General features: G+C 57.3%; 8 protein-coding genes across 8 annotated transcripts; 4 read left to right on the top strand and 4 right to left on the bottom strand.

Annotated features, from left to right (window-relative positions):
• Nucleotides 1-226: 226 nt before the first annotated feature.
• Nucleotides 227-1,418, top strand: MKK02DRAFT_41300 (uncharacterized protein; the record flags this gene model as incomplete). Its single annotated transcript, XM_053091511.1, has 2 exons — nt 227-802; nt 858-1,418. The coding sequence occupies 2 exons, from the start codon at nt 227-229 to the stop codon at nt 1,416-1,418; spliced, it is 1,137 nt and encodes a 378-aa protein (XP_052941933.1).
• Nucleotides 1,419-1,752: 334 nt separating this feature from the next.
• MKK02DRAFT_41299 (uncharacterized protein) lies at nt 1,753-4,326 on the bottom strand (the record flags this gene model as incomplete). Its single annotated transcript, XM_053091510.1, has 4 exons — nt 1,753-3,789; nt 3,837-4,005; nt 4,055-4,246; nt 4,292-4,326. The coding sequence occupies 4 exons, from the start codon at nt 4,324-4,326 to the stop codon at nt 1,753-1,755; spliced, it is 2,433 nt and encodes an 810-aa protein (XP_052941932.1).
• Nucleotides 4,327-4,626: 300 nt separating this feature from the next.
• Nucleotides 4,627-8,124, top strand: MKK02DRAFT_35550 (uncharacterized protein; the record flags this gene model as incomplete). The annotated part of the gene is made up of 15 exons (XM_053089200.1): nt 4,627-4,647; nt 4,703-4,843; nt 5,026-5,200; nt 5,270-5,372; nt 5,518-5,701; nt 5,822-5,959; nt 6,137-6,222; nt 6,276-6,335; nt 6,384-6,460; nt 6,630-6,768; nt 6,841-7,381; nt 7,461-7,662; nt 7,782-7,883; nt 7,942-8,012; nt 8,062-8,124. The coding sequence occupies 15 exons, from the start codon at nt 4,627-4,629 to the stop codon at nt 8,122-8,124; spliced, it is 2,103 nt and encodes a 700-aa protein (XP_052941931.1).
• A 228-nt stretch (nt 8,125-8,352) lies between these two features.
• MKK02DRAFT_41297 (uncharacterized protein) lies at nt 8,353-9,282 on the bottom strand (the record flags this gene model as incomplete). The annotated part of the gene is made up of 1 exon (XM_053091509.1): nt 8,353-9,282. One exon carries the CDS (start codon nt 9,280-9,282, stop codon nt 8,353-8,355), a length of 930 nt encoding a protein of 309 aa, XP_052941930.1.
• A 1,464-nt stretch (nt 9,283-10,746) lies between these two features.
• On the bottom strand, nt 10,747-11,439 carry MKK02DRAFT_30686 (uncharacterized protein; the record flags this gene model as incomplete). The annotated part of the gene is made up of 1 exon (XM_053088109.1): nt 10,747-11,439. One exon carries the CDS (start codon nt 11,437-11,439, stop codon nt 10,747-10,749), a length of 693 nt encoding a protein of 230 aa, XP_052941929.1.
• Nucleotides 11,440-12,418: 979 nt separating this feature from the next.
• Nucleotides 12,419-13,313, top strand: MKK02DRAFT_41296 (uncharacterized protein; the record flags this gene model as incomplete). Its single annotated transcript, XM_053091508.1, has 3 exons — nt 12,419-12,519; nt 12,574-12,798; nt 12,932-13,313. 3 exons carry the CDS (start codon nt 12,419-12,421, stop codon nt 13,311-13,313), a joined length of 708 nt encoding a protein of 235 aa, XP_052941928.1.
• Nucleotides 13,314-13,666: 353 nt separating this feature from the next.
• Nucleotides 13,667-15,298, bottom strand: MKK02DRAFT_20878 (uncharacterized protein; the record flags this gene model as incomplete). The annotated part of the gene is made up of 8 exons (XM_053086330.1): nt 13,667-14,199; nt 14,256-14,327; nt 14,378-14,408; nt 14,463-14,540; nt 14,596-14,627; nt 14,676-14,812; nt 14,984-15,097; nt 15,147-15,298. The coding sequence occupies 8 exons, from the start codon at nt 15,296-15,298 to the stop codon at nt 13,667-13,669; spliced, it is 1,149 nt and encodes a 382-aa protein (XP_052941927.1).
• Nucleotides 15,299-16,261: 963 nt separating this feature from the next.
• Nucleotides 16,262-19,846, top strand: MKK02DRAFT_30683 (uncharacterized protein; the record flags this gene model as incomplete). Its single annotated transcript, XM_053088108.1, has 8 exons — nt 16,262-16,701; nt 17,176-17,980; nt 18,309-18,503; nt 18,558-18,830; nt 18,884-19,108; nt 19,158-19,291; nt 19,378-19,424; nt 19,548-19,846. The coding sequence occupies 8 exons, from the start codon at nt 16,262-16,264 to the stop codon at nt 19,844-19,846; spliced, it is 2,418 nt and encodes an 805-aa protein (XP_052941926.1).
• Between the last annotated feature and the right edge of the window lie 164 nt (nt 19,847-20,010).

Below are 20,010 nucleotides of genomic sequence, written 5' to 3'. Positions count from 1 at the left end.
CACTTCTGTTTGATGCAACGCGTCCACTCGACCCTCACCTAAGCGTGGCACCCGCCTCCACTCAGATCAGCCCTGCATCTGAGGGACGCTTGCTCTAATCCGAACGGGGGCGGGTGACACGCTTACCCTCACCTTTGCCTTTGCCTTTGCCTTTGCCTTGTGTCCTTGTTTTGTACGCCTCTGATATAGCTATCGTTCCTACTCTGCGCAATTTGTCGCACTTGCGATGTCGCCTCTGGAGAAGCTGTACGAGCACAGTCGCGAATCGATACTTCCCCTCCTAAGGCACCACCTCCCCGCTTCACTCCTCGTCCTCGGGACAATCCTCTCCCCTGTCTCGCCAGCCTACGAGCTTCATGTCCCAATATGGAGCACCATACCACCCACCGCAGACGGCTCCCCAGTACCCATAGACTCTCAAGGGACCATCATCGCTACTCTGCCGCCCCTGCCGGGATCTCAGATGCGGATCTTCGATACATCCGAATCCACTCAGTCGCCAGGCGGGACGGACGGGGCTGAGCTAGAGGCGGCAAGGAGAAGAGTCATTGGCGCGCTGAGGACATACGTCATGGAGAAGGACAGGACCCTAGCGATGATAGGAGGCTTGCACGAGCTATGGGTGGAAGCGGCGGAGAAGGAGATTGCGGGCGGAGAGCACCGCCCTGTCTGCGCCGTGTGGATGCCGCCTGTCCTGGGTTCAGGCAAGGAACAGAGGATTAATCTAGACGTAGGAGAGCGAGAAGGGGATGTAGTCGAAGGCTACGAGGCTGATATCGGTCGAGAGTGCGACGTTGAAGATGTGAGTCATGATAAGACAGCCCGATATCTCTTGGTATGAAGGCTAAGCCTAGTAGTTCTCTGGCGGATCAGATGTAGCGCGCGACTCGGTATACTACTCGTATCGTCTCCCATGGGCCACGGTCATCCGCTCCTTCTCATCTTCGACCAGCGACAAGGTCGACCCGTTCCAAGAGATATGGACCGCCTCTATCGACAGGGCTGCGCCCGATCTCGCCGCCGAAGACGCTGCTCAGAGCAAAGTCAGACCCCCCGCCTGCCGCGTCCTGACGGATGCGGATGGATGCATCGGTGCCCTCAGTACTACCATGGGCCACAGACGTAAGGGTCTGGCGCAGTGGGTGGTCAGGGAACATATCAAGTCCGGGCGGGGACTGATGGGCGGCGGGTCGGAGGGACAGTGGGCGTCTGCGGTGATATTTGAGCGGAATATCGCGAGCCAGAAGACGTTTGGCGGGATGGGATGGAAGAGGGCGTGGGGCTGCTCGTGGGTCGCTGTGGACCGCAGTGGGGAGTATGGAGATCTGGCGGGAGGTGGGACGGTTAAAGAGCTGAGAGCGGGCCTGCGGGACACGGACTTAGTAACGAAAAACACCCTGGAGGGTAGAGGTGCATGATACACATAGCAAGATTTTGTCTTCGTCGAGTGGCTGGCACCCGTGTCAGTAAAGGCTGACATGATGGCATGCTGGTGAACCGAGCACTCACATGGCTGATCAGTAGTAATATATGATCAGTTCCCGCTTCCCTCGGCCGCTCTGCGCCAGCTGCAGACGTACTTGTATGGGCATCTCGCGGTGCATGATACGTTGGTGTCGATGTTTGCGATATTACAACAACATTCACGATGTTATGATACTCCCCGATCTCGTCTCCATCTCGCCCATAGCCTGTCCCCGTGGCCGTCATCTCTTCTGACCCTGTCCGCATCCTCCTGTCGCCTCCTCCGCTTTACGTCCGCAACTCGGCGCAAGCCGGCCAAGGCGGTATCTCCCCCAACCCCCAACTCGCCCCTCTAAACCTAACCACATCCTTCTCCTCCAACCTCCCTTCTTTCTCCTTGTCCTTGTTCCCACCTCCTCCATCTTCGGGCAAAGCCCTCGAACCATCGCTCGGACTCTCCGCCCCGCCCATCGCCCCCGGCCCCCATCCACCTTCCTCCACACTCTTGCCCCATCCGCCCTTCTCATATGCGGGCGGGTTGACACCCACGGACGGAAGATAAGCAGACCACGGATCCTCGTAGTTCCATCCATCTGGAATGACGACGCCTTCTGCGAATAAGGGGAGGGGATAGTGGACGGGCGAAGAGGTGAAGGCGGGTGGGGGTGTCGAGCCGGTGTATTGCTGTTGTTGTTGTTGCGACTGTGGGTAGTGGGACTGTTGGGATTGTTGGGATTGAGGGTGGGCTTCGCCAAAGGTGGTAGAGTTGGCGGTCGTATATCGATTGTTGGGATTGAAGCCGGTACCGCCGCCCCCAAAGCCGGATCCGGCACCAAACGCTCCTCCCCCTCCGCCTCCCACTCCGCCGCCAAATCCGCCCCCTCCACCTCCGAAGCCTGTCCCTCCGAAGGCTGATCCGGCAGGAGCGACCGGAGTAAAAGGAGGAAGAGCTCCACCGCCGGATGGGCTGGGCGCGTTCGCGGCTGCTCCAAAGCCGGAGTTGGACCCGAATGCAGACGATCCGAAGCCAGACCCCGCCTGAGCAGGTTGAGCGGGCTGCCCAAATGTCCGCGCATTGCCCAGGGGTACAGAATTGCTGCAGCTCCCCGGCGCTCTCGCGGGAGAGAAGGCGCCGAACCCGCCTCCGCTTCCGCCGCCGCCGCCGCCGCCAAATGCCCCAGCGCCTGATCCGGAGGTCGAGCGAGCTGCTGCCCCGAATCCGCCGGAGGGTGCTGCGCTAGACCCAAAGGCGGACGCGCCGAATCCACCTGGTCGGACCGTCGCGGAACTCCCGCTCGATCCCGTTGTGCTCCCGCCAGCACTAAAGGCGGACTGCCCAAACCCTCCGCCGGTCCCGCCTCCAACAGAAGTGGAATTCAAGCCGGATCCGAACGCCGACGCCGATCCGAAAGCGCTCCGCCCGGCTGATGGGCCTGTAGGTGCTGATGGCTGGCCGAAAGCAGATTGGCCGAATCCGGATGGACCCGTTGGCGGAGTGGAGCCGAATCCGCTCGTCGGAGCTGGGGTGGAGGATTGGCCGAAACCGGATTGACCGAAAGCTGATCCAGCGGCTGGAGTGGTTGTGGACGCGCCGAAAGCTGAGCCTCCGAAACCTTCGCCCGTCGCGCCGGCGGCAGCACCGAAAGCCGCCCCTGTAGTCGACGCAGCTGCCCCGAATCCGCCAGCCGTTCCCGCTGGTCTGGCTGCCGCACCGAAACCAGACGAGCCAAATGCAGAGCCCGCCGCAGGTGTGGTGGTAGCGGATTGACCGAATGCCGATGCGCCGAAGCGGCTGGGACCAGCGAGTGGAACCGAGTTCGTTCCCGACACTGGGCCTGCACGGCCGTTGGATGCGGAGTTGGAGCCAAAGGCGGATGCGCCGAATGCTGAGCCTGTGGCCGGCGTCGCTGTTGTCGAGGCGCCGCCGAATCCGGAGGAGCCGAATGCTGACGCAGCAGGTCTGGCGCCGAAAGCCGACGCAGCTGCTGGTGCTGCTTGGCCGAAAGCGCGAGTGGCAGGGATGGAGTTGGCTCCTGTTCCGAAGGCGGATTGGCCGAACCCTGCTCCGCCTCGTCCGCCGCTGACGCCGCTCGAGCCCGAGAAGGAGCGAGCGGATGCCCCAGATCCGCCTGGCCGAGCACCAGAGAACCGAGCGAGGACAGCAGCTTCGCTGAAGTCTTTTGGCCGGTCCTGATTGAGGGATTCAGGCGTAGGGTACCGAGCGTCATGGAGCGCTTCAGCCAGCTGGGTGGTTTTCTTTACGTCCGATAGGGCGGACGCGAGGACCTCCTGGGCGGCCCGGAAGAGAGTCTTTTCTTCTTGCATCTGTTCCGTCAGCTGGATATCCGATAGGCAGCTAAGAGATAGCTCACGTAGTCCTGGACCTTGCCCTGCTCCTTGGCCTGATAGTACTTCCACCGCAGCTCATCTGGGCAGAGATCATGCCCGAAGATGAGATTTGGCTCGTGCTTTGCCGCCGCAAAAGACGACAGTATGTACTCCGGTCTCTCTTTGGCAAGTTCGAGCTTGATGGTATCCTCACTGTTCCCTTTAGCTAGCGACACGCGCCTCATCTCATCAGCCAACTCACTTGAATTGGTACTTGAGAGGGACTACAACGGGGCCCTGGTTCCCCGAGACCGATCGTGCTGAGCTACTTGCCGCTCCTGCACTGCCCAGTGGAATGGTGTTGGCATTGGATCCAAGAGCCCTCGCGCCAGCTGCCCCAGCTGCTGTTCTTGGAGGATGGAAGAACTTGCAGCTCGCGCCATATCGGCAATTCCTGACCGTCAGCTCTACTTGAAGAACAGAGACGGAGGTAGCGTACCCTTGTAGGAAGTCTTTGCAGACCTGGGAGCTCATGATATGGTGATTGAGCTAGTAGGCATAGTCATGGATGTAGTAGAACTCGCTGGGATAGAAGTTGGCGGCGATGTTGGCGGAGAGCGCGGTGAGGTTACCGTGGGAAAGTGACGAGCCGGGGAAAGGCGGGGCAAGGGTGCGCGTCACTCCTCATTCCTCCTTATCATACCCATCTTATCCAGCTCATAGCGTCACGCTAGAGGCATATAGACGGTACACGGTCTGAGAAATCACTCTGAACGTACCAAAGTTACCGAAACCCCCGAAAAAAATAGCTCAAACCGACCCATATTGAGCAAGATGTCGCGCTTTGTCCGCCCTGTGAGCTCTAATCACCGCTCGAAGGAGGACAGGATGTCCGGCTGACACCTCATAGTCCAAGTACCGTCATGTCTATGGCGAGAAGGCCAAGGTCTCATACGAGAACGCCAAGATCTCAGGCTCGGCGTGGGACACCGACCTCGTCACGGCCGGAGGGAAGTATATTGCTGTCAACTGGCAGGTGTCGGGCGGAGGGGTAAGTCGACTAGTCCGGCATCATAGCGGAAATACACAGTGAAGGGAGTGGGAACGGGGTATCTGGAATGCTCAACGGATTATCCGAAAGGAGGCCAAGAGTCCCGGAGGACGATGCGACAATGAGGGCAGAAGAGGTGCCAGCCGTCGAGGGGTTCTTCAGTTCATCGGGCTGACATCTAGGCCTTCGCGGTACTGCCAAATTTCTCCGCTTTCTCCGCTCCTTCCCCTACAGGCTTCCCTACCAAGCTTCCCGACATCCTCCCTTTGGCAAGGGGCCATACCGCACCGGTGCTCGATACTGCGTGGTCCCCGTTCGACGACAACCTCGTCGTCTCGGCTGGCGAGGATGGTAAGAGTGCGTAGCATCTCATTTCGCGCGTGTAAACTGAACTCTTCTGTTCAAGACTGCGTGCTGATGCCACAGTCGCTATCTGGAAGATCGAGGATTCGCTCTTTGAGGGTTGGGGCGAGGATCACTGGTCTCCCTCCGACCTGAGCCCTACCGCTCGCCTGAACGCTGGAGGACGGTGAGCTCCTCTCTATACCCACCTTCTTTTCCCCTTCTGGTCTCCGACCCTTACGGATCTCTTCCTTGATGCCTATACGATCCCGCGTCCACATCTCCCACCGTTCACCTAGGAGGCCGGAAAGGGAGAAGGCTGATCTCCGCAGTAAAGTCGGCCAAGTCATATTCCACCCCACGGCCTCGAACCTTCTTACTTCCGCCTCAGGGGACCATATCATCCGTCTCTGGGATATCGAGAAGGGAGGTGATAGCGCAAGCTTGCAGCTCAATGGTCACGGCGATGGAATCCAAGGACTGGCTTGGAATGCTGTTGGAACTACGCTTGCTACCGTACGTTTGCCTCTACTATGTCCACGATCTGCAGGGAGGAGACCTGTCGGAAAAGTGGCGGCCGCTTGCGCCTGGAGTGGCTCCTGAGAAGGTCGAGCATGAGGATGGAGCTGATCCCAGACCTGCCGAGACAAGAAACTCCGGCTCTTCGACCCCCGAGCTGGATCGGATCCTGTCCGTGTCACAGATGGACATTCAGGCGTCAAGGGCTCAAGGGTCGTTTGGTTGGGTGACCGGGACAGGATCGTGACTACCGGCGTGAGTACATTATCTGTACATCCGGAGTGCAAGCACGCGAGTAGTGTGACGGGTCGAAGGCAGAAGACGACATGTGGATGTGTCGGGAGTCAGCAAGCGGAAGAGGATCAGACAAGAGATATGGGAGACTCGGGCTGTCCGGGGCGCAACGTCAGGAGACATAGCTGATCATCGCAGTTCAGCAGGATGTCGGATCGCCAAGTCGGACTTTGGGATACCAGCGGACTGACCAACATCGAAATGACCTCTTTAGATTCGAGCGCGTAAGTCCAGCTTTGGCTCCCGCGCAATTACAGGAAGATAGCTGACGAAGTAGTGGGGTGCTCATGCCGTTCTTTGCTGAAGGCAACGATGTGCTCTTCCTTGCTGGAAAGGGGTGCGTCATTCCCGCGTTCAGAGCCAAGGAAGAGAGCTGACACATCAGTGATGGAAATATCAGGTATTACGAGTATGAAAACGACTCGCTACACTTCTTGACCGAGTACAAATCGTCTGAGCCTCGTATGTCCCTATATTCCCTCTCTTCTGACCCTCCCTCCCGCTTGAGTCTACTCGTTGTCCGCTTCTGTCTTTTCTCCACCCCTATGCCCGCTTTTTGGGCCTGTCCTCTCCCTCCTCTCCTCCACACTCGCCGACGTCATGTGCCCACGCAGAGGAGCTAACATGATAGAACGCGGCATGACACTCCTCCCTCGCCGATCTCTCGACGTCGGGCAAAACGAAATTGCTCGAGCGTACAAGCTGGCCGGAACGACCATCTCCCCATTGAGCTTCATGGTCCCCCGAAAGTCGGAGAGCTTCCAGTCAGAGTGAGTCTGGAAACTATCTGCTGTCCCGTGCAGTATCCAAGAGCGACTCGAAGGGTTCAGCTGACAAAGCAGCATTTTCCCACCCGCCAACTCTGCCGAGGCCGCTCTCAGTTCTTCTTCCTGGCTTTCAGGCAAGAACGCCCAGCCCAAGATGATCGACCTCGAAACCCAGGCGATCTCTTCCTCGTCCGCACCGGTCCCCTCTGCCCCGGCTGCACAGCCGAGCAAGACGAAGTCGATGGGTACACCCTCAGCCGCTTCTGCCTACACCCCAACTCGGTCCGACTCAACACCCACGCCCGCCAAGACTGAGGGGAAGGACCCCAAGATCCAAGCCGAGACGGCCGCTGCGGCTCACGTTTCCGCTGTGACTGCCTCCCCGCCCTTCCCCAACTCGGGCGCCCCGACGCCCAACAAGGCGCCAGAGCAGGATGGAAAGGAGATTGAGCAGCCGGACAGCGAGAGCGAGGGAGAGGATGTCAAGATGAAGGAGGATATGGCGGCGTTGAAGGCTGTTGATAAGAAGGAGGCGCCGGCGGCTAAGGAGGAGAAGAAGGAGGCGAAGCCGGAGGTCAAGGAAGTTCCCCCGCCGAAGGCTAGCGATGTTGCTGTGGTGAGTCTACTTTTACTTTCCTACTCTTCCACGATGTATCCATTCGTAGAGGAGCGAGACCTTCCAGCTGATCATACAGCCCAAGACCCACCTCCTCGTCAAGAAGCTTTCGGACCGCGCTACCACCCCTACCCGCGGATCAGCCCTTTCAGCAGGTTACGACCTCTACTCTGCAGAAGACAAGGTCGTCCCTAAGCGGGGCAAGGTGCTGGTGGATCTGCAGCTGAGCGTGGCTGTTCCTGATGGATGTTATGGACGAGTTGCGCCGAGGAGCGGGCTGGGTGAGTCTTCTTCACAAATCTTGCAAGATGGACAGGCAGGAGGGACTCAGCGAAGGACAGAGATAGGGGTCGGAGAATGGCCCGGAGATAGCAGTGATGGGATGAGCTGATCATCATAGCCTCAAAGCACTCGATCGATACCGGCGCAGGGGTCATCGACGCGGACTACAGAGGACCAGTCATGGTTCTGCTGTTCAACTTTTCAGATGAGGACTTCACCGGTGAGTTTGCTTATCCTTCCTCGGGCATGAATGTGGATAGTAGCTGATGGGTGTACAGTCAAGCAAGGTGATCGAATTGCTCAGCTCATCCTGGAACGGATCGTCCTTGCGCCCATTCTCGAAGTTGACGTGAGTGCTCCCACGGAAAGACAAGAGTTGCTTAGAGCTGATCAAGTAGGATCTGGAGGCTACTGCGCGTGGCTCGGGCGGCTTTGGCTCGACGGGCGGGTTCGGAGCTTGATCACTGTCGGATATTGAAGTCAATGGTGCGGCGAATGAGGTAGCGGGGGCAAATGATGGGCGATGAGGGGAGGAAGAAGCTGATCTACAAAGATATTGGCCGAGCATGCGTCATAACGTTGCGCTGACAATGCGGACCCGCACTTCGTCCGCTCTGCTGATACAATTCGACGGCCTGACAATCGCCTACTCATACATAAGAACTCTCACTCCTGACCACATCACACGTCTATCTGACGGGGTGGCCAGCACTTTTACCAAGTGGGTTGGCGTATGCTATGTCCCAATGGTCTGGATCGTCCTCCTCGCTTGGTCGTCCTTTGTGCTTTCGCGTCCCCGCCGTGGTCCCCGTGGCCGCCTTGGCCCCAGTAGACCTTCCGAGAAGGCGATTATATAGGGACTGCGCCACACCCGTTCCCCCATGCACGACAGCGAGCTTGGTAAGTTCCCTCTCGAAAGGATGATGGTCGAGATGATCTCGGAAGTTCCCTGCGGTACTGGCGATATAGCTGCCCATACCTCCCAGGGTGCTCCCGGCGGCCGTGGCGAAGCTCGACGCACCCAGCTGCGCGGTCTCTGCATAGGTCGAATTGGCCGCTGCGCCCGTCCATCCGCTCATCTTGCCCATCACCCCGGTCGCCACGCTGCTCGCGTTACCCCCGAAACCCGACCACATTGACGCGCCCTTAGCCCCCGCAGAGTACAGTGCTGACCACCCCGCGTCCTTCGCAGTCCCCATGTTGTCCCAAAGACTCCCTGCCGTCGATGCGATCCCACCTGCAGTGGACCCGGCAGCGCAAGTCGCCCAATCGCGGGCTCCTGCGGCGTACGACGAGACACCTGTGTAGGTCTGATTCACAGCGCTGGACATGCCGCCGACAGCAGAGTGGTTGAGGACGTTGTCTTTGAGTACCGTGACGTTGTCTTTGAGATCAGTGATGCACGATGGGTTGTCGTACACTCTCCAGGCGCCGTAGGCAAGGGCGGCGGCAGGGATCGCAACCTTGGCCACATCACCGTAAGTCCAGCCGGTGCCGGTCGGGGTGGTGTTTTCTTGTTCTGGCGCCTCAAGATCGGACAGCTCCGACTCAGAGTCACTGGGGATGGTCTGCTCGGAGCGAGGAGGTGCGAATGAAACGCGGGGTCTCCCCCTCCGCATCGGCCTTCGCGCGCGCGAAGTGGGTTCTGCACAAGATGAATCCCCATTCCTTCCTGTACTCCTGGCCGTCGACTTGCAGCTCCTCTTCAGCCCCTTGCGCCTGTACAGATGACTCGCATTTGGTCTCCACGGATGTTTTCTGCGGCTGGATGGCATCCTACTCCGGCCAGTAGATTGGCACGACGTAAGCGAATCTGCGGATCGGCTTGGCGTGGTCTGCCTAGACGGATCTTCAGGTCGGCTCGTCGTGTCTCGTCTAGACGACTTTGCAGTTCTTTTTGGCGGTCCCCTCGAATGCCTTGTGGGTCTGGAAGGGATCCAGCTTTGGGCTGAGGCCCGTAGGGACGAATCTGGGTATCGGCTTTGGTTGGATCCCCTGAGATCTGTGGTTTGGCTTGGATTGGATACTTCGTCGCGTGAGTCAGTATAGGCGGAGCCATTGTCAAATGACCCCCCGCTTGAAGCGTGTTGAGTAAAGGCGGACCGATGGACGTCTTGTATTTCTCTGAAAAACGATAATGGCGCTGTCTGTGTCTCAAAGGCTGGTTCCATTGCAGACTATCGAGCGAGAGCGGCGAGGAGTCTACCAAGGACTGGGGCGTGTCGTAGGACGTCGTCAAGAGTGAGGAAGGATCTTGGAGATGTTGTGCAAGACTTTGGGACTTCTGCTTGATCAGCGTTACTGATCGAAGAGTGAGTATCTCCCCGTCCCTGGGCAGAGGCTTCTGAGCTTCACTCAGGTCTCGACGACTCCACGAGAGGGAGTACCATACGACAGATGCTAACACGTACCTTGGAGAGGCAGAGTTCAAGTACTGGCTCTATACTTGTGTGCTTTCTCAGTGTGAAATGATGTCAGGGGATGGGTATGTGTGGCTGGCGATGGGAGGATGGTGTATGGTTTGTGAAGTGGAAGTTGGGACTCGAGGTGGATATATAGTGTTGTGATGGAAGAGGGTGGCAAATGCTGGACGAGTTGGGGGATTGGGGGGGGGACTTTGGGGGAACACGCTAGTACCCTCCTCCTACTTGTCTTCTGACGAGGGAGTGAGGGGCATGAAAGGTGTGAAATCTGGAGGGCGTGTCATCAGGAGCTTGAAAGGATAGCTGGCGAGGGGTACCGCCTCGAACTTTCCAGAGCCAAGGAGGTCTCGATAGCCCCTGTGTCGGGTTCACCGCGTGTGTCAGCTTGTCGCCGTTGCTGGCCTTACACATGGTGGCGCCCTGTACGATGGTGATTGAGCAACCCCTAGCTCGTATGAGCCGGAGTACTAGATGCAGCTCTGCCGAATTATGAAGGTGTGCGCTATAGCCATATATGTACTGCGTGATTCTACCTTATGACGCTACTACTATAATCTCAGGCTGTAAATCCCCTCTGCACGCTGGGTACTATGGTGCGCTCGTGCTGTCTCGGCCGCGTAGACCGCCCGCGATATTCTGACGGACTTTCCGCCTCTCCTGCTACCGCCGAGAGTATCTGCCCGAGCGAGATCTGCGCGTGCTGGGTCGTGACTCATGGCGCGATCTTCTTGGACCCCGCCTGGACGATCGCTGGAATGGCGGATCATAGTCGTCTTCATGTCGATACATGGTTTGACGTCGACGGGCACGACGGGATGGTGCTCGCCTCGAGAGGATAGGATGGGGAGTAGGTATATAGTCGTCGTCCCAGTAAGAGTCGCGATCGTGTGGATATGGGGGGCGATCTCCGTCGTCAGACTCTGACCCATCGTCAACCGATGCTGACCCTTCCGACGGGCGTTCGGGCACTTCGGAGTAGTCGTGGGTGGGATGATTCGAAGAGACGGGCCAGTCATGGGTCTCGGAGCTGTCTGACTCGACGGTGGCTATTGACTGGGGGCTGGATGTGGCGGTTGGGAACATCTCGCCGACAGTTTCAGGAGGTAGCTCGTAGCGTCTATTGCGGTACTCCGACAGTCGGCGGTCGGTCACAGCTTGATCGTGGTCACCATATTCATCGCGCCATTTCTGTGTCACATCGAAGCCGGAGACACCTCTAAATGGTGTCCCCAGTGCATTTCGTGCCGTATTGTACGCTGCGTCGAATAGATCCTCTTGCAGTTGGGATCCAAGCCTAGACCGGTCGTAAGCCTCAAAGTCGTCGAGCGTTTCCGGACATCCACGCATCACCATTTTGAGGGCTATGCGGGACTCCGCAGGGTGTGTGAATCAAATCGGGGATAGATGGAGGAGGACCTTGGGTTCAATTTGTGCGTGATATGTGGAGAGGATTGTGGCGGAGGAGGGAAGATGTCACACATGGGTGCAGACAGCGTACGTGTACTTGACATTTCAATGGGAGTACGCAACAGGCTAGGGGCGTGAGACGTGCACAAAGTCAGGAGAGATGGGGAAGCTCTCAAAAGGAAGACATGCTGACAGTGTAATAGACAAAGGGTGTGGTATGCAGAGGATCAAGCTGGAGGGCGTCGAACTTGCTAGAGCGCCCTGAGTACGTTTTTCCAACCCGGTCGATGATATCTGCTCGCACCGTAGAATTAGCTGCACGGCTCAAGAACGCATTCCATGTGTTGTATCGACCGGACAAGATACACGAGCTAGTCGAGCCTCAGATCCATCGTCTCTGCGACTGCGACGTACAGGAGAGGATGGCGCTCGAAACAACTGCCACTTTCGGCAAGATATCTGAAACACGAGGGGTCAAAAGTGGCGTTTCAGATTCCGTGACTGGCACTCCTCCACATCAGGACATGAGACACGCTCCATCCCCTGCACAGCCTTACCTTGACCCCTTGTCCTTCTATTCATCGTCCTCCCCCGTCTCCTGTAGGCTGCTACGTGCTCGAACCAGACTTGCACAGCCCCTCCTCAAACTCCGATGATGCCCTCTCGCACTGCTGGTACGCGTATGGTCTGCCTAACCTTTCATTCCGGTCCCTTATATCCCCTTTGATATGTCCGTCTGGTGCATCCTGGAAACTGGCAGCCCTCTTCATCTGCAGTATATAAAGGCGGGACTCGCACCCTCTTTCCCTCGTTCATACTTACGACTGTCCCCCTTCCTTCCCTTCCTCAGTCGATACAAGCGCTCTAAACACATCTCTCCTTCCATACCCCGACTACCACTAGTGCACAGCCCCCCAATATTGACATGAGCTTCAACCCCGATCCCGATCATACCTTCCGGACTCAATTGCCGCCTCAGCTGGGGTCTCAGTCGAGCGCCGAAGAGTGCCGAGTCGATCTCGATGGGTCAGGGAACTCCTCCGAAGCTCCTCTCAAGAACCTGGTCTGATACCCATCCAGCGACGATGATTCTGAACCCAGCGTGTGCGACGACGCCGACTCGAGCGGTGGAGTGTGGGTTGACGAGGACGCTGAGGAAGAGACCGTCGAGGCTGCAAAGCTTGCTGCGGGCGCAGAGGCTGCTGACGAGGACCCATGGGGGTCGACTGTGTCACCGACAGAGGAAAAGCTGGAAGCGGTGACTGCGCGGAGACTGGAGCGGGAAGCACAGATAGACGCCTTTGGGTGAGTACAGGGCAGCTGTCTCTGACTGCCCGGTTGATGCCCTCCCTGGCCTGCATGATACCCTTCCCCGCGCGCGCTCAGCGACTCTCTACCAGTGACGATTTTGCGACGCGGTCGAAGGCTGACTCAACAGATCTCGCTTACTCCCCAGCAGCAGATGGTCCGGGTTTCAGAAGACCGGGAAGGACGCTATGCATTGGATCGGAACCCACCCCAAGACGTCCATCGCCGCACTCGCTGCCTTGGGTATGGCCGCGCGGCACGCCAGCTACATCGGTACAGAGTACCTGAGCGGTGGCGGTGACAGCAATCGCAGCATGTTGGAGATCGTCTCGGCTGCCGAAGGGAAATTGGTCGCGGATGGGAAAGCGACGAATGCCGCGACCAAGGACACGATGAACAGTGCTGCGTCATGGGTGAGGAGCACGTGCGGCGATGTCGTTGGTGGGCCGGTGCCAAAGTGGGTGCAGAAGTTTGGAGACACCCTGATTGGTACGGGAGGCGCAGCCTTCTGAAGGGGTGTCAATGAGGCCATGCAGATCTGCAGCTCGTACCTTCCATACCCATGATATACCCTGTGCCATTAGAATTCCCGGATCTGCCGAGTAGTGTCCCGTCCACAAACCTCCACGTACATCATCAGGGCTGTGCGGAATGTGAAGCGGCAATGATGGCAATTCGCGGTCGAATGGTCCACAGAATATGCAAGTGATGGTTTCATAGCACTATAAACATAAAGCTAAGACGAACGAAGTAGTGTCCTAGTTATCTACAGGTTGAGAAGGATTACAAGCTGTATCACTCTAATTGTCCTGTATACCTCTATTGTCCATGCACCTTCTATCCATACCTCCAAGCCAACAATGACCTACAGTAAGGCAGCAACGAACGCACCCAAAGCCCCCATGATTCCCACTCCGCCAGCGACCACCTTGCTCCCAGCCGCTTGAGAAGCCGACGCCGACGCGCTCACTGCGGCGCCTACAACCGAAGCTGTTGATGAGACGCCAGTCCGGGAAGTGGTCATGCCCGAGGAGGTCATGCTAGCCGACATAGACGTCGACGTCATAGAAACGGACGACGAGTTCGACACCGATGTGGACGAGACCGAGGTGGAGTTGCTCATACTGCCCGAAGCGGAGCGGGATGACGAGGCTGATGCTGATGATGCGGAGCCGGTGATGGATGGAAGGAGGGTGGCGGCAGCGGCAGCGTTACCGCCACCGACGGAGTTGAAAGACCGGCATTGAGATGTGGGGCCGGCAGGGTGGGGAGCCGGGGTGGTAGGGTCGTCCTGGTGGAAGGTGGAACCAGAGTAGACACCGGGCTGCTCGGCGGGGTCACCGTTGCAGTCGTCGAAGCCGGCGTCGAAGGAGCCGGGGATGGTGAAGCCGCAGCCGACTGGAAGATCAGCTATATCCAGATTAAAGATTAAAGCAAGCAAAGATGTGACTTACGGACGTCGTAGATGTGCTCGCACCACTTTGAGGCGTTCGGTCCGTCCCTGCATGCTCGGATGCAGAAGTTGGCTATAGTAATCAGCTGACCGCCTGCGGTGAAGCAGGTATGAGGGACTCACATGCACTTTGGAAGCTGGTCCACTCGTGCGTCTACTCCATCAGCTCTCGTCCTTACTTGTCACGAGGGGAACGTGGTGGACTCACTTGCTCGTACTGTCCGGTGAAGGCGTTGGTGAATACCAATCCTCCTTGTGGGTTTCCGAGACCGGTCCAAGAGTGGGGCTGAGGTCGTCAGCTACATCTCCCATGCGAATACATCAGGCGACCCTTCACTCACGTCAAGCTCTCCACCATCATCACCGGCAGGTACTACTTGGTCAGCTTCTACCACGACGATTCTCTGAGGACATGACTCACGGCCGATCTTGGTGAAGTCACCGTTGCCGGTCACCTGAACGTATGAGACCTTGTCGCTCATGACTCGGACAAAGTGTGCGTCGGTGATCGTGCCGGAGGGCAGAAGACGGGTACCGTAGCCTTCGTTCAGGCAGTATCTGCCATGTCAGCTGAATGTATGAGGGGGCGGCAGCTCGATCAATTCGTTGTCAAGTGCGGGATGAGGTACTGGAACAACGGAGTGCGCTAGGTGAAAGACGGGGAGATCGAGCAACCTCGACATCTCCTTACGCTCCGACTTCCCCTCGATCAACGGGAAAGAGACTCACGCAACAACAACCTCCTCGATGGTCCCGATGGGGCGCTTCGAGTCGTCCGGAGGACCCCAGATACAGAAGTCATTGGCCGAGTTGACCACTACATTCTGGCACATTGACGATTGGCTATACTGTCAGCTTATCCTCGATCGCCTACCTTTCAGGCATCACTCACCTAGACTGTGTCCCACAAGCGTTGGTACCTGATTGACCATCCCCCTCAGTCTTTGCTGGAAGCTGGCCCCATTTGTAGGTAGCTGTGTACTGAGCCGATGCGAGAGTAGCAAGGACCGAGAAGAGAACTGGGTATGTGATGGATCGGACCATGGTGGCGATGTATGTGAGAGATGGGGGGAGGAGAGGGGGAGCGAAGGGGTGAAGCTGACTTGATTATAAGAAGTAAGATGAAGAGAAGAGGATGAGCTGTTGATTGATCTTATATACCTTTCGCTGCTGACTGTTGGCTGACTCTTTCCAAGCGGCTGAGAATAGATGTGAGCTGTACCATGGGATGACACCGCCTCGAGACTGAGCTTGAAATCTTCCGATTCTCAGGGTTCCAGATCCAAAAGATAAGGTTTCAGTTCGCTGACTTTACGTTATCACCCAAACAGTCAGGCACGGCCGGGAACAGGAGCCCCCGGCCCGGAGGAATTCCTGAGCGCTAGAAAGTTTTGCTGACACCGCCCCTTAGCGCTTAGCGCTTTAGCCATCGACGCATCGATCGAACAGCCTTGATCATCGCCTCACTGCAGAGCTATAAAGTATACACGTGAGTCCCGACCGCCTACTGATCGATGTGGCACTCGTGAGGTCGCGATCAGGGCGATCAGGGTGGCGGAGGAGCGGACCAGCGGGGCAAAGAGGGGACGAGGGAACGGGCCGGGCGCCCGAGCTTACTATCGGAGTGTGTGCTTACGTCCAAGCAGGGAAGATGCTCGAAAGGATAAGCTTCGGTGCTGCATATGACCGCTGCGATCTCCCGCAGATGCTGAACGGTTGTTGATCTGGATAGACATGGACTGGTCTGGACTTGAGACGCGTGTGAGTAGAGGCCGAGCAGCTAAAGAAAGGAGGACTTCTCCGTGCTGACACGCGTGTGGCGTGCGCACCTAATGACGCCCCTCTGCTTAGTCCTTTCTGTTGCAAGCGGAGCGGCGAACCTCCTGGTATCGTCTATGCTGCCAAGCTGTTGCTTTTGTACATTGACTACTGTCACCACACTTCACTCTACAGCTTTCATTCCCAAACTCACGCGCCAACTTATCCTTATACCACGTCACCCGCAACATGTCTTCCCAATCGATACCGCCGAAGGGTTCAGATCCTTCATTGGAACCTGAGGAACGCAGTGGTACACAGACCCCCGTGACATCCTGGATCGACTACGCCAAGACCTCCCTCCCCTCGCAAGAGACCATCACCGATACACTGACTTCCATCATGGTCATCGGGGCAGGCGCCATGCTGATCGGTGCAGGCTTGGAGTCATGTGGCTGGAAGGCAGACGACAACGGCAAGTGGCCCGAGAATGACCCCGACCCGGTCCTGAATGGACTATCAAGCTTTACCATACCCCTGTGGATGCTCGGGCGCCGGGCGGGACAGTACGTCGGGAGTGTGCTGGATCCGGCGATCGGCTCGGCATACTCTGCAGCTGAGGCAGGGATGTCTCAAAACTGTCCAGAGCTGGTTGAGAGGTTACAGGGTGGCTCAGACTGGTTGACGAGGTCAGTCGCGAACGGGGCAGCATGGTACATGGGCGGTGCTGAGACTTGATTCGATGACGGTTAATGTATCATTGTACCCTGTATGATGTTCTCACATCGCTGAAGACTCGATTATCTCACTGCTTCTCATTCACCTTGACCGCCCGCTAGCTGTGCGTGAAGCGAGTAGCGCTGACGTGCCCACCCCTCACTCGTCGTCCTCAAAACGGCGAACGGCTTGGCAGATGCTAGTGCACAGCATGAACATTCGCCGACGATCGTGGAGCCGCAACTCAAAGGTATGCTCGAGTGAGACGCACTGGACTGTTCCACCGAGACCCCTTGACTGACTTCCCCCAACGAGTTCCTTTATGCTATGGTTGTTCACGATGTGGTTGAGCTCCGAGACGCATCTGTCTCTCACCCTTTTGTAAATCCTTCTTGTCGTCGCTTCAACACCACATACTCACATCCCACTCATATTCTGCCCCCCAGATCGATCCACTTACACACACCACTCACAATGGGTATCTTGGACTTTTCCGCAAGCTTGGACAATGTTCACGGATATCCAGCTTCCCTCCGCAGTCTGGTTGGCCCTATCATCTGCTCGTTCGGCTCAGCTGCCAGGAAAAGCAAGAGTCCCGACTCGGACAGCGTCACCCCTTCATCGCTTGTGTTGGACTTCGACAGCATCTACCAGCCACCGAGAAATCGTTCCCCGCGCCTCATCCCGTCCATCGATCAGACCCAGGGAGAGCTATCGGTAAACCCCGGGGTAGACACCCCTTCATCGACCTTCCCCAGCATCGAGCATCCACTACAGGATCGTCCCCAGCTCTCCATCCCTTCCACCGATCCGAATCAAACAGTGGCGGCCACGAACCCTGTTCCGGAACTTCCCGATACCACTACAACCGAAGAGCAGTTCAAGTCCGCCTCACTACCCGCCGACAGAGATGCTAATCCCCTGTTCTCCATCCCCTTCCCCGCACATACCGAGGTAGACTCGCTCACGAATCCTGCCCAGAAACTTCCCGATACCAGCACGCCCGAAGAGCCGTTCGAGTCCGCCTCACCGCATGCCGACTCCGATACAGGCTGGTCAAGATACATGTGCCTCCCCTCCTTGACCACGGTATACACCGCTGCTGGCCTGGCCATGCTCGGCGCGGGTTTCTTTCTCAACGACCGTTACGAGCCTGACTACGCAAAGGAGCCGACTGTGCAGGACGCGATAGCGACGACGAGTGTACTGGGGTATAAGGCGGCAGAGTGGACGGTCGGTACGGCGGCCTCTGTGGGTCTAACGACTGCAAAAGCCGGCTTGACTGCGTGTACAACGATAGTAGATTTCATTATGCCAAACGCAAAGCGCGCTCATGCAGGGGGGCGGGACTGGTGACAGCTGCAGAACCTAACGTCGGACGTCTTTGGGAGAGATCCATGCAGCCTTTTGATCTTTGCATTCACATGCGATATTACTGGACGTGACTTCCCTTGCGCCAACTAGTCGAGATGCAAGGCGATATATCCTCGGTCAAAGGGGCAGAATACTGAGCCTTTCTGAGTTGGCCGGACCTTGTGATCCTGCGAGAGTATGTCAGCTGCTGACAAGTGCGTTATAGCGTGGCAGCTCCATCAGACCTGGTCAGGAGGGCGTTCTCCATTGCAACTTACTTCTTCTAGCTGCTCCTGATAGCAGTCCGGGATACCGGACCTGTCCCAAAGTAGTCAGGATCAGCTGGCTTACGGCCAGGGCGTATTTTGCAGTCCCAAAGCGTCAGACCATCGCCCCTGCATGGCAAAGGAGTGACATTGCGGTGTAGGGGTGCCCTGACGGTCCACGATACGTCTCGGACTCCTGACGAGTTCAGACGCGCAAGAGGGCCACCCGTGGAGCGCAAGATGAGAGGATCCCACTACGACACACCACACGGCACCAGGAGACACCAGTGACTGCGACGCAGCTCCTTGAGACTCTACGATGTCCTTTGCGCCACGCCCCGCTTGTCTCCGGGCGTCAGTATAGGTTTGCGCATTGTGGCTATCTGCGCACTCAGATATCTGTGTCTTTCACCCATCAACAACGTTCGACATACCACGCTTCACAACGCCGCCCCCCGATCACTACTACTCCCATATCCCAAGTTCATCCCCCTCCACTCGCAACATCACTCAGAAGACCTACTGATACACTCAGCGGATCGAGATGACTTCCATAAACCCAACCAACCAGTCCGGAGGCGGCAACAAGCCTTCGGGCGAGACGAGCTATTGCCCCTCCTTCACCACAGCCGCCTCTTTGGGTGCTGTGGGCTTACTTTTCGCGTATGGAGGTGCACGGGCCGGTCTCGATCGATTCAACTCGTACTTCCCTACGAGTCTAGATACAATCACGCCGACCAACCCCTGCCCTATCGCGAATGTCAGTGATATGGTGTGGGACAGCACGTGGTCAGTGGCTAGCTGGGTAGGTGGTACGATGCTTAGCGGAATCTCTGGGTTTGGGGGAGGATCTGAATCGGACGGAGGCTCTGTCCCGAGGATTGGGCCTTCTTGAGGATGTCGGAACCCTGCACAGACTCGAGTCGCATATGCTAGCATTCATGTATGTTGGTCGTACATATGGAAAGGAATGCGAGCGAGAGCGAGTGGTACTGAGCAGGCCAGATCCAGAACCGGTTACACTGACAGCTTATCGAAGTGTGGTCAGCAGCCCGCTCTGAATAAGAAGCGGAGGAGTGAGTCAACGTGGAGAGGGACTAGCACCACAAGTAAGTTCACCGTAGGCTGCTCGCGAGCCCGTGTTTCCGTACTTTCAGGCTGAAGACCACCATGACTAGTCATCGTCCGCCACTTCGCAGTCGGTGGGCATGAGCCTTTGTGTCCCTGTAAGCTTTTCAAGTCATCTGGTATACTGCTCACTGCGAAAGTCATCATCGACGAACAAGAAACATGCGGTCTACTGCGGATCGCCACCGCCACCGTGCTGCCCAAAAGGTCACCCGGCGGGGGAGAACAACCGAGGATCGTACCTACTCATAGATACCAGAAAGGAGTTCCTCCTAGCTCTGATCTAGCACACCCCATCCCCAAGCACGCCATAGCATGCACCGCCTCGAAGACACCAGATCTGTCTTACTCGCTAGATTGTAAGGGGTGAGCGAAAGGAGCACGGCTCATACGCGTTCGGGCTCATTAAAGGACCGCTGATGGCGTGCTGGATAGCCTGTCGAGTCGAGTCGAACCGTGGGATAGATAAGGGTTTCCCCTCCCCGCTGATTCCTCTTTTCCCATACCACCTGCAAACCAGACCCCTCCTTTACT

Source organism: Dioszegia hungarica (genome assembly GCF_025882075.1).
Source record: "Dioszegia hungarica strain PDD-24b-2 chromosome Unknown MKK02contig_31, whole genome shotgun sequence".
NCBI classification, from domain to species: Eukaryota; Fungi; Basidiomycota; class Tremellomycetes; order Tremellales; family Bulleribasidiaceae; genus Dioszegia; species Dioszegia hungarica.
The sequence above is the reverse complement of the archived record's forward strand: the minus strand, read 5'-3'. Positions and strand labels throughout refer to the sequence as shown.